General features: G+C 49.7%; 1 protein-coding gene across 1 annotated transcript in view; it reads right to left on the bottom strand.

Annotated features, from left to right (window-relative positions):
* Cdh4 (cadherin 4) overlaps positions 1–12,089 on the bottom strand; it is a 485,154-nt gene that overhangs the window by 52,954 nt on the left and 420,111 nt on the right. Inside the window, exons 5-6 of the mRNA XM_028885363.2 lie at positions 6,582–6,737; positions 2,271–2,415 (exon numbers count right to left, since the gene is read on the bottom strand). Of these exons, the coding sequence (XP_028741196.1) occupies positions 2,271–2,415; positions 6,582–6,737 (301 nt within the window). The remainder of the gene's footprint in view (positions 1–2,270; positions 2,416–6,581; positions 6,738–12,089) is intronic.

Raw genomic sequence — 12,089 nt, 5'->3', positions numbered from 1 at the left:
TGGTCTGGCTCTGCTTACATTTGATTTCCAAGAGGAGACTGCCTCTCTTTTGCCCGGTGCTCTGTAGAGGCCAGAGCTGGCACTGGCAGGTAAAGTACAGGACACTAGGTAAGTAATGAAGGAAAAGAAATGAGGGAGACATTTTAATGTGTCTGAGAAACCCATGTGGAGTGGCTTGTTGTCTGTCTGAACTTCAAGCTCACCTGGGTGTCATGGTTTTTAAATGGCTATACCTGGTATTTTCAACAGAGGCTTCTGTGGCCTCATCCATTCTACCCTTGCTGGGGCAAAGCTTGTCCAACAAGGTCCTCCCAGCCTTCAACACAGGAGACAGCTCAGTGGGATCACATAGGGATTTGTTAATAGGCTGACATCTATGGTGATATTTTATTTGTATTAAAATGTTATTTGTATGTTAATAAATAAAGTTGCCTGGGGGTCAGAGCTATTAGCAAGCCATAGGAAAGCAGGGCAGTGGTGGCATACGCTTGTAATCCCAGCACTTGGTAGGCAGAGCTAGGTAAGTCTCTGTGTGTTCAGGGATATAGCCAGTATTGGATACACATGCCTTTAATCTCAATACCAGTCATAGAAAACCTGGAGGTCTATACAGACAGGCCGTGATGAGGCGGTCATGTGGTTGGGTTTACAACCAATGAGAAGGCAGAACAGAAACACTATAAAAAGACAGACACACAGGAAGTAGCTCTGGCTCGGAGAGGTAGGACCACCGCAGGAGGAAGGGTAAGGTTTTAGCTCTTATCTCTTAGCTCTGACCTCTTAGCTTTCTTCTTTGCATTGGTTCTGTGTTTCTTATTTAATAAGATGGTTGGTTACATCTACAGACATCTTCTGAAGAGACCCAGCTATTGGGCCTAACAGATGTGGGGCTGGCTAGCACTCTGCACCCCTACATAGGCCTCCAGCAGGGTTGGGAATGTGGGTACCTGTGTGGTGTCCTCCATACACAGTTGCCTGGGTCTAAAGTGACCTCACTGCTAAATGGTGAGTGGCACACCTTCTTGTCAGAAGTTGTAGAATGCAGAGATGTTGGGACTGGCTTACAGTGAGGTAAAGCCATGTCCTACAGGTCTGTGGGAAGACAGGTTCCTGGGTCACTTCTCAGGGGGACAGAGGGCCTTGACACAGGGCTCACCTTCTGGGCTGGGAGAAGGGTTTGGCTTGTTTGGTGGGCCTTGGTCTCTGGTCTGGTTTCCTGACTCAGGTTGGCAAAGCTTCTTCCTTTCCTAGGCTCTCTTCCAACACATGTTCCCTGCTCCTGTGCTTCAGTCCCTAGGCTACATGTTACTATAGAGACAAAAAGACCAAAGGCCAAAGCAAAATCTCCCGCTCTAACAATCTAAGCCTTGCTTCTTGGAGCCTGACCCAGGACACAAACAATTGGAGCCTAGCCCCTAATGACTCCTGGGCCTCAGCCCAGATGGCCAGTTTTGTGGAGGACAAGTGGTGTTGGACAGTTTCTAACTTAAGGAGAGGCAGTTCAGCTGCTAACACGCTTGTCTTGCAAGAGCGAGGACCTGTGTTTGACTTCCAGAGCCCGTGTGAAATCCAGGCACAGTGGCACATGCTTAAAACTCCCAGAGCTGGAGAGGCACAGCAGATGAGCCCATGGGGCTTGCTGGCCAGTCAGCCTAGTCGATGCAGAGAGTTCTAGATGAGCGAGACCGTGTCTCAGAAAACAGGGTGGATGATAACTTGAAGAACAACACCCAAGGTTAACTTCTAGCCTCCACACACACACTCTTACATGTGCACCCACATTGACACACACCCCAAAAACATTTACTACAAGATAGTGAATACCCTCCTCTTACCTATTCAGATATGATCCCATGCAAGCAACCAGTGGCCAGGTAACTTCTCTTCATTGCTATAAAATATCTCCACTCCTTAGGAGTTTGTCCATTCATCTGCTGCCTTTCTGTCCTTAATGTTGATTCTTTCTTAAAACTTTCATATCAATTCTAGTCTGGTCAAAACTTTACTCCCTTGCCTAGGGTCTATCTTTTCTGGCACGAAAGTCCCCTCTTCCCGTCTCCTCCTGCACCCAAGGCTTGAGCTCGGCAGGGCTATTCACCGTTGCTACAGGACCCTCTCTCTGCAGCCTCTTGGTACCCTGAGGTGTGTGAGGATGAGGACTATAAAGACTTGGCTAATGCTGTGTGTTAATAGTGCCAGTCCCATGTACGGGTCCTGCAGAGTCTATGGGGTCCCCAGAAGCAAAAGCCAACACATCTGCCAAGCCTCACCTGGCTTGGAGCCCTCATCCACAGAGCCGTTGTAGACCTGGTTGATGAACTCGGGCCGGTTGTCATTCATGTCGATGACGTAGATATACAGATCAATAGGATTCTCCACCTTGTTGCCATTCATGTCCACCGCATGGGCTCGGAGCTGTGGAGCAACAAACATGTCAGAGCTGGCAGCCACATTCAGGGGTATGCCTGTCTCTGGTGTGGGTGGTTCCCCAGGGACTCACAGCACTGGGGTAGCACTATAGCTCCCAGCTCCCTGGGGAAGGGGGCGGAGACAACCTGGGTGGTGCTCAGGTGGGATTGACACATCCAGAAACTTCTGGGAGCGTTGGTTCTCCCCTCTGCAGATGGGGTCATGTGAGCAGAAACAGGGTCACACCCTCTGTCTGTGCTGTCAACATCACCTGGAGTCCCTGGGTCTGACTGATGTTTTCACATGCCTGGGCTGGACAGGTGCCCTGCACACAGGATTTTATGTCTTTTCACAGTGGCTGAAGCTAGGTCACTGGTGCCCAGTGGAGCAGTGGGGCCTAGATGACCTCCTGAGAGGCTGATGCAGGGAAGGGCTTGGGGAGGGAGCTTCATGGGGTACACAGAGAGGCCTGAGCAAGCCTTGGGAGAGGATGCTGTATTAGACGTGAGCTCAGGCCCATCTGCTTCTGTGGAGCCGCGCACAGTGAGGCAAAGGATGGCCAGAGAGAGACCATGGGGGAGAGTCGGCTTGAGAAGGGGCTCCAGGCGGCTGTGTTAGGGGCTGCCTTCCACATCCACCCACTCGTTTATTCCTTCCCAGAGTGCCTACAAAGGGTCCACAGGCACTGGACGCTGTGCTGACCCTTAGACCAGAGGTAAAGCGGACAGGGTGCCTGGGATACCTCTCATCAGAGGTGGGTAGGGACACAGAGAGAGAAAGAGGCAATCTGTCTCTTGGGGGAAGGACAACTTAGTCACATGATTCCTCAGGGCTCTGCCCCGTGGGATGGAATATTTAGGGAGAAAAGGAACACAAGCTTTCTACCTCAGTTTGTGACTGATTCAAGCTGGCCAGGACCCTGGGGACCTGCTGTGCTGTCTTTGGTCCCACAGCCTGCTCACCTCTGGTAAGTTGCCCCTGCTGAAGATCTCCCTTCAGTTCTGAGCTTTCACATAGAGTGGAGGGCGATCACAAGACGTTACCTGGTTTCTGCAGAAGTGATGTCATCCTAACACCATGTCAAAGGTGGACACATGGGACCTGTCAGTCACAGACGCTCTATGCTCACCGTGTGCCGTTTAAATTTATGATTTGTCTCATTATTTTGAAGTTCTTGCTATATTTTGGACCAGAGGCCCACCCTCCACTTAATGTCAGGACTAAAACTCTATGCCTGTGCTGTACACAGGACAAGCTGGGGCAGGGGCAGCAAAGTGAGCTGATCACCACAGGCTGGAGGTGGTAGGCCTGAAAAGTTTGAACTTGCTGACTTTTCCACTAGGAAGATTATTGGAGATGCAGAGGAAGGGAGCCCAAGAAGGCCCAGCTAGAGCTGGTTTCCTGCCTGGGACAGCCTGCCAGCAGCTGCTGTGTCCCAGAAGCATGAAAGCAATTTTGGAGATGTCCTGAAGCACAGGGCAGATAGAACATTCTAGTGGGAAATCAGAAGACGTGATAGGGCCCTCAAGTCAAGGCCTCAGGGAAGGCAGGAAGCAGAAAGCAGAAACTCTTCAGGCCAGGGGCTTTCTGTTACAGACCATGATAATTAAAAATGAATCTGTCTAATCCTGAAGAAGTAAGTTTAATCAGTGAGTGGCTTCCTTCTGTGGCCCATGAGGAAGCAAAGCGCTCTGTGTCAGAGCTGACTCCAGGCGATCTGCCACCCAGGGAAAGAGAGGGCGTGTGGGATAGGCTATGCCTGCTCTGTCTTTCTCCAGACCCTCAATCTCACACCCGGTGGAGCCTCTCCCCTAGACTTGGGTGCAGATGTCTTTAAAGGACACATTCTAGAGGTGATGTGTGCATAAAGCAGGCAGGAGAACAAGAAGGGGGTGGGGCTGGGGGGCGGGGGAGGGGGCGTCTGGAAAGGGAGGGATGTGGCCTGCCAGAGGGTCCTTGTCATAGCTTTGTCAAGTGTTACTTGGAGACAAGGCTACTGGGGGCTCCCGGGCGAGGCACTGACCCTCTTTGGGTAGAAACCAGCAGCCACACTGAGCCACGCTGAGCTCTTACCACCTGCTGGAGTCTGTGCCTGAGCCAAGCCTCAGCCCCAAACAGCCTGCTAGCCCCGAAAATGAAGTCCAGGGCAGAGACCAGCTCCAACTATCTTTCCTCCAGTTGTTCAGCCTGCGAACAAAACCGTCTTCCTGCTCAAAAAGGACACAATGACTTTCCGACTCGGGCTCCTGAGGAGGTCTCTTTCTCCACCCAAGCTAACAAGACAACTTGTTTCCTCACTTCCTCTCGCTGACCTTGGTCTCCACCACGTGAGAAGCAAAGTGAGAATTCCCAGATGGCGTCTCCCGGCACAGGCAGGGAGACGCTGGCTGTTGGTATCAGCACCACCACTGCTTCTTCCCACAGCCTGTGTCTGGGTCTGACCACCTGGAGACCCAGCCTTCCTCAGGGCCAAGAAGGATTCAGTGGTTCCTCAGCTTAGAACTGTGTATGTTCCCCAAAACTCGGGCCATGTTTACTTCGGCCACTTCTGTTTTCTGAGCACCTAACCCAGGGACCAATGCATGTGGAATGCTCAAGAAATAAACCATGCATGGAAGGGTGGATGTGCGGTTAGGATGGGCAAGTGGTGGATGAATGGATGAGTAGATAGTGGCTGGGTAGATGGGTAAATAGATGGGCAGATGGGTGGATAGACTGGCAGGAGGAGCAAGGATGGATAAGTAGATGTCAGGATGGGCAGATGGTATGTGAGTAAGTAGTTAGATATTTACTTGGACGGGTAGATGGACAGGTGGGTGGATGGTGAGTGGATGGGAGGGTAAGTGTGAGTGGATGGACAGACGGATGAGAAATGAAGTGAGTAGATAAGGGGAGGAGTCTGGGAGGATCATGCTTTTTCTTGAAGTGTCTCTGAAGAGGGGCATCTGGAGAGCTGAAGCCAGGTGCTGTGAGCCTGACTGAGGTCACTCCTGTGTCTCAGCTCCTCCACAGAAGCCACGGGATGTGCAGAAGCTCCTGCTCTGTGGACTGTAAACTGCACCTGTAGGCTTGGGTAACCATCTCAGGGCAGGAGACCTTTGTGGCTCAGAAAGGGCAAACCACATTCCTGAGGTTACTTCGCTAGTCCCTCTCGCACAGCCTCCTCAAGACTCCGGGGGTTGGTTGGGAAGGTCACCATTGTCAGTGACAGACTCAACCGCCTGTAATCCCCCCTCTACATAGATGGGCAGTGAGCAGCTTCAGGGCCAGGCTCTGTCTTTGTCTGAAGATATAGTGTGGACAACCTGACAAATCCTTGTGCACATGGAGCCTCCTTCTGGAGAGAGGAGATGGATGATCACTCCTGAACAAATGGCCATCAGACCGAGGACTAGCAGGGTCATCCTGCAATCAGCACAGAGCTGAAGCAAGAAGTCACAGGAATTAATATGACAGCATGGGGCACACGCCGAGAATTCCACCTTTGTTCTCAGATAATTGTCAAAGCGTCGAGCATTCAACATCATAGCATTTAGCCAGAGGCACACACAACACTCCGACCACACCTCTCTTCTGGCCACCTGATAGGGTGGATATCATCACAACCATGCCACAGCTGAGAGCTCTTCATGCTGGGGAGAGACCTGAGTCCAGGGTGGCCTCAGTGACGCTGGGCCTGACCCTCACAGGTGCTGGAGCAGAGCCCAGGGGACCAGCCACAGTGAGAGAGAGGTGGGAACCTGGCTGCCTCCCTCGTGTCCAAGGCTAGTGGGGGCAAGGAGGAGGCTGAGATCCCAGCCTCTCTTTGCTTCCTGTTCCTCCTTGCCGAGTGGTTCTTGTCTTAGAGGCTCCCAGAGAGAAGCATGTAGATTAAAGGCAGACGATGTAACCCAGGGATGGACTGGCAGTGCTGATTTAAAGCCCAATCTGGCCTGACAGTCATGCTTTGATCCTGGGTTGGCCAAGTCTGACCTGGTAGATGCAAGGGTCCTCCTGTGCTTTAGGACCTTGTGGCCAGATAGAAGTGTGCCTTGCTGCTGACACCCTACAGGGTGAAGGGTGTGGAAGGCTGTGGAGGGGTATGAGACATTGTGGAAGGGTATGATGGCGTGTGGAAGGGTGGGCAGCCTATAGACTACCTGTTATTGCCATGTTCCTATATGAATACTTACATGGTAGGAGGCTCTTTCTTCCCGGTCCATGGGCCGAGTGACATACATCCGGCCAGACATGGAGTCAATGCTGAAGACCTCCATAGGGGGCTGGTCCGCTCCCACACCTGTGATGCTGTACCGGATGGGGATATCATTGTCCTTGTCAGATCTGATCTGAAAGACATAAGAATGGAGATGTGAGCCTGCTGCTGGGGTGGGCTGGAGGGCCTGATGCTTGGCCGCATTCTCAGAGCATCATGGATCACTAATGGAACAGCTCAGTAACATCTCTCTCATATTGAATTTCACTTGTCCCCTCCCCGACAAAGCAACCAGTCACTCTGCCCTAAGGACTTCACTTCCCTTTGGCGGTCAAACATATCCTAGAGGAAAAGAGCCAGTCCACTCTGAACAGGTTTTAGGTGTATGTATAATAAGGTAACCCATGTCTTAGTGTGTTCTTTTAGAGAAAAACCCCTATTTACCATCTAATGCCTATGCATATGATTAAAATATCCCATGTTTGCACAAAGGCCCAAGTTTCCGTATGTCAATCATAAGTTTATCAGAGCAGAAACCCGCTCACACCCCACCCTACAACCAATGCCTCTTCCTCAAGGACTCAGAAAGAGTCTCCAGGAATACACGGGCTCTTGAGCACTCTGGCTCACACCTGCTGCTCCCTGCCTATGTCTACCTTGCATTTCTCTTCTGAGTAAAAGTCCTTGCCACTTGGGTATTTGTGCATGGTTCTTCAATCCTTTGAAGATGCCAAGAGTCAGAGACACAACGGGCTCAGACAGTAGCCACGGGTAGCAGAAGGGCAGTCAGTGGACAGGGGCTACCCAGTGCCACCGACCTCATGTCCGTGGCTCATCAGGTGACAGGGAGGTACAATATTTCAAGAGTGTTTTTCATTTTTCTTTTTTATTTGAGACAGGGGTTCATGTGGCTCAGGTTGGCTCAAACCTAGTATACAACTGAGAATGACTTTGAATTCTTGACCCTTCTCCACCTCCCGGTCCTGGAACGACAGGCATGCACCATGGAGTCTAGTTTATCTAGTGCTGCAACTGAACCCGTGGCTTCACGCATGTTAGGCAAACACGCCACAAACAGCTCCATCCCCAGCCCTCAATAGTTCAAGTTCTGGGACAAGCTGTGACATAGTGTGCCAGGCCACAAAGGGACACAAGTAAGGGGCACAGTGGCAGACTGAAGTCCTCATCCACACCAAAAGCAGGGATCTTGCTGGGTGGTGATGTCACTTCTTTGCATGAAACAAGACAGGACTCTCAATGGAGGTGTGAGAGAAGTCTGAGAACAGATTTTTCTTTCCAGCTTTGTTTGTACACCAAACTGCAAGCTGGCTCCAGAAAAACCCCAATTCCAAGAAAATTCAACTCGATAGAAAACTCATTTCTTTCTTTTCTTTCTTCATTTTTAAGGATAACTTGATTTTAAATTTTTAACTAAAATATAATTACATCATTACAACTTTTCTTCCCCCTTTCAAATTTGTTGGCTCCCATTCTTTACTTATTATTGTTAAATATTATGGTGGCTTGAATAAAAATGGTCTTCATAGGCTCATATATTTGAATTCTTAGTCAGCAGGGAGTGAAACTGTTTGATAGGATTAGAAAAATTAGGAGGTGTGGTCTTGTTGGAAAAAGTGTGTCATTGAGGGGTGGGATTTGAAGTTTCAAAAGCCCATGCCAGGCCTGTGCTCTCTCTCTCTGCCCATGGATCAGGATGTGGCTTTTATCTCAGTTACTTCTCCAGTGCCTGCCTGCGTGATGTCCTGCTCCCCACCATGATGATAATGGATTAAACCTCTGGAACTGTAAGCAAGCCCCCAATTAAATGCTTTCTTTCATAAGAGTTGCCTTGATCATGGTGTCTCTTCATAGCAGTAGAACAGTGATTAAGACAGAAATTGGTACCAGGGGTGGGGTGCTGCTGCGACAGGTCTGGTCATGCTGCTTGTTGGTAGAATGCTTGTGAAGGCCCACAGAGGTTTCCTAGTGAGGTCTGAGCTTGCTTTATCCAGCAGGGCTGCATTAGAGGATTGCTTGACCATGTACACGGTTACTAGGTGACTGGAAGGGTCTGCACTTGGCTGTGCTGGGGTGGGGGTGTCTTTTTCTCTACTCCTTGGCATTCCTATAAACAACCTTTAGAAGGCTATCCTGTGTTTCGATTGGTTTCTCTCCCCCTATCCTTCTGTCTAATATCTCTTATCCCCCTCTCCTCAAGAGTACCCTGTTGTAAAGTGTGGGAGCCGGTCTCCCAGCTGGGCTCCACAAATGTGGGCTTTGGATTAGGAAAGCAGTTGAAAGTGATGAGTGTGGTTTAATGCACCATCTTAGTGGGGATAAGGACGGCAGTGCTGAGAGCAGTGTGGGGACAGCTGAAGACGTCAGAGGGAGGAGTCTTAGTAAGGGGCCCGGAGACTGTTCTTGTGGTATTTCGGCAAAGACTGTGGCTGATTCATGTCTTTGTCCTAAAAATTTGCAAGAGGCTAAATTGAAGAGTTTTAGATTAATGGTCTTGGAAGAGGAGATTTCGTGACAGCCTAGTATTGCCTGTGTCACGTGGTTATTAATGGTCACTCTTACGTAGATTTACAATGAGAAGGAGCAGCAGAGTAAAGAAAAATGCAAAATGTACAGTTGAAGCGAAAAGGAGCACCAGGAAGTGTAACGTAGAAGACAGAAGTTCCAGGCAGGCGGTGGTGGCACACGCCTTTAATCCCAGCACTCGGGAGGCAGAGGCAGGCGGATCTCTGTGAGTTCGAGGCCAGCCTGGTCTTCAAAGCGAGTTCCAGGAAAGGCGCAAAGCTTCACAGAGAAACCCTGTCTCGAAAAACCAAAAACCAAACCAAAACAAAACAAAACAAAAAAAACAAAACAAAACAAAACAAAAACAAAAACAAAAAAAAAAAAAAAGAAGACAGAAGTTCCAGTGCTCAAGGAGATAAAAAGTTAAAAAAAATCTGGTGATTGCTAAATGGAGTAAAGGGGGTTGTGACCTCAGGGCAGACCCCACACAGCTCAGCTTCCAACTTGTTGAAAGGATTTAAAGAACAGAAAGTGGATACAAATGTAGTTGAACTGGGGGCCAAGCTCCAGAAGGCAACAGAACATGGCAACTTTGGCGGAGCTGTTCTGCCCTTAGAGTCATGAATACAAGAAAGGGGCTGTGGAATCTCCCACCAAGGCTAAAGAAAGCTGCTGAGGCCAGGCATGTGTCAGGGGTGTCCCTGCATGGAGCTCAGAGAGGCTGTTGTGTGAAGCTGTGAAGGTGAAGCCTGGATTGTGTTGGAGACCCCAAGATACTGGAGGTGCCAGAGTGGTGGGATACCTGTCAAATAGAACTGCATACCACACATGGAAACAGCCAGAGGGAGACGTGTGTTGCGTCTTTGACATCAGACGTGGAGATGCAGAATTGGGAGTTTGTCCAGCGGTTTTTGCTTTTGCTTTGGTCCAGTATTTCCTCACTATGCTCCCTTCCATGCGTTTTGGAATGGTAATGTATATCCTGTGCCATTGTATGTTGGAAGTGTGTAGTCTGCTTTTTGACTTTGATTTTACGTGGGTTACAGTTAAGAGACTGCTTTGAGTCTCAGAGACTTTGAACGTTGGATTTTTAAACAGTGTTGAGACTGTGATACACTATGGGGTCTTTTGAAGTTGGACTGAATGCACATTGCATTTTGATATGGCTACAAGCCTATGGGGACTAGGGAGTGGAATGTGATGTTTTGAATAAGAATGACCCCCATAGGCTCATATATTTGAATGCTTGGCCACCAGGAAATTGTACTGTTTGAAAGGATTAGAAGGATGAGGAAGTGTGGCCTAGTTAGAGGAAGTGTGTCACTGGGGGAGGGCTTTGCGGCTTCATGCCAGGCCCAGTGTCTCTCTCTCTGCCTCTGGATCAGGATGTACCTCTCAGTTACTGTTCCAGCACCATGCCTGCCTGCATGCTGCTCGCTGCCATGATGATAATGGACCAAGCCTCTGAAACTGTAAGCAAGGCCCCAGTTAAATGTTTTCTTTCATAAGAGTTGCCTTGGTCATGGTATTTTTTTCATAGTGGTAGAACAGTGACTTAGACATGTATGTAACTAAATATATAAACACAAGCTGCTGAGTCTGCTTAGGGTTGCTTGTGTGTATTTTTTTTGTTGTTGTTGTTTTTGGAGGTGGCTGACCATTTGGGACTAGATAGCCATTTTGGACACTCAGCTCTGGGGAAGACTAATTCTCCACTCTCAGCATTTTTTAATTGATTGTGGCTCTTCATCTAGTGAGGGGCCCCATGTGATTTTCATGCTGGTGTGTCACATGGAGAACGCTTCCTTCCTTTCTCTTTCTCTCTCCATCTCTCCCTTTCTCCATCTCTCCATCTCTCTCTCTCCCTCACCTACCTATGTTCCTTTCTCTTCCTCCTTCCTTCCTTCCTTTCTCTCTTTCTTTCTTTTGACAAAGTCTCACTATATAGCCTAGGCTGGCCTAGAACTTGCTATGTAGACCAGGCTAGTCTCAAGAGATCTGTCTGTCTCTGTCTCCTGAGTGCTGGGATTAAAGGTGTGCACCACCATGCCCGGCTGAGAACATCTTTCTTAAACCAGCATTTACCATGGTTGAACCAGAGCTGGTTACATAGAATGAGGTCGCCAACACCAAGTCACCAAGGGCAGCAGGATGACTCTCTGACATTGTAACAGTCTGCAGAAGTCCTTTACCTGTTGGGGGAACATGAGGTTTTCACCACACAGTCATCATGTAGGTCAGGGCGAACCTACAGCTGCTTGTGTTAGCTCTGGGAGAAGAAGCAGGCAAGACAGTCATGAGCTTATGTGTGGTACACACAGTCTGTGGGGGTTCAGTTCTAGGCCTCCATTCCCCTGCTTCTGATTCCATGACAAGGCAGAGGGCAGGGCTTCTGAGAACAGGACTAGAATAGGTCAGGCTTGCGTGGTAAGCACCTGTCCCCCTACGCCCTCCCCTTAGATAGAGCCATCATCTCTTCATTGGGGTGTTGGCCATGGCTGTCTAAGCCTGTGCCATCTGGTCTGTGCCCCATGTGCTGCCTTGGTGAGGGGGACATTCTGTGTCTGTTCTCCATCCTTGCAGATGCTCCATGGGATTTAGTAACCAGGGACATGGAGAGTCTAGAGCCTGCCCCATGTCTGAGCTCCTGGTGCCTGAAGGGTAAGGGGCAGTTCCCACAGAGGTGAGGTGGAGGCTTAGGCACTGGGACAGGCCTGGCAGGCCCTGGGCTGGTATGCCTGGGGCTTTGGCTTTGGGCTTGGACTAGGGCACTGGAGTCGTAGTCAGGTCTTGAGTGAGGCTGGCTGGTAGCACTGGATGCAGGGGACACACAGAGTCACAGAGTGAGTGGTGCGTGTCTCTGTAGCCCTGGACAGATGCTGCTGCTTCCAGACTGGCAATTGCTCCACTCTTCTGGCTACAGGGACATTTAATTGCAGCTGTGCTGGAAAGAACCTACTGG

This window comes from Peromyscus leucopus, chromosome 4 (genome assembly GCF_004664715.2).
Source record: "Peromyscus leucopus breed LL Stock chromosome 4, UCI_PerLeu_2.1, whole genome shotgun sequence".
Taxonomy (NCBI): Eukaryota; Metazoa; Chordata; class Mammalia; order Rodentia; family Cricetidae; genus Peromyscus; species Peromyscus leucopus.
Note: the sequence above shows the minus strand (reverse complement) of the source record. Positions and strands in the feature narration are given on the sequence as shown.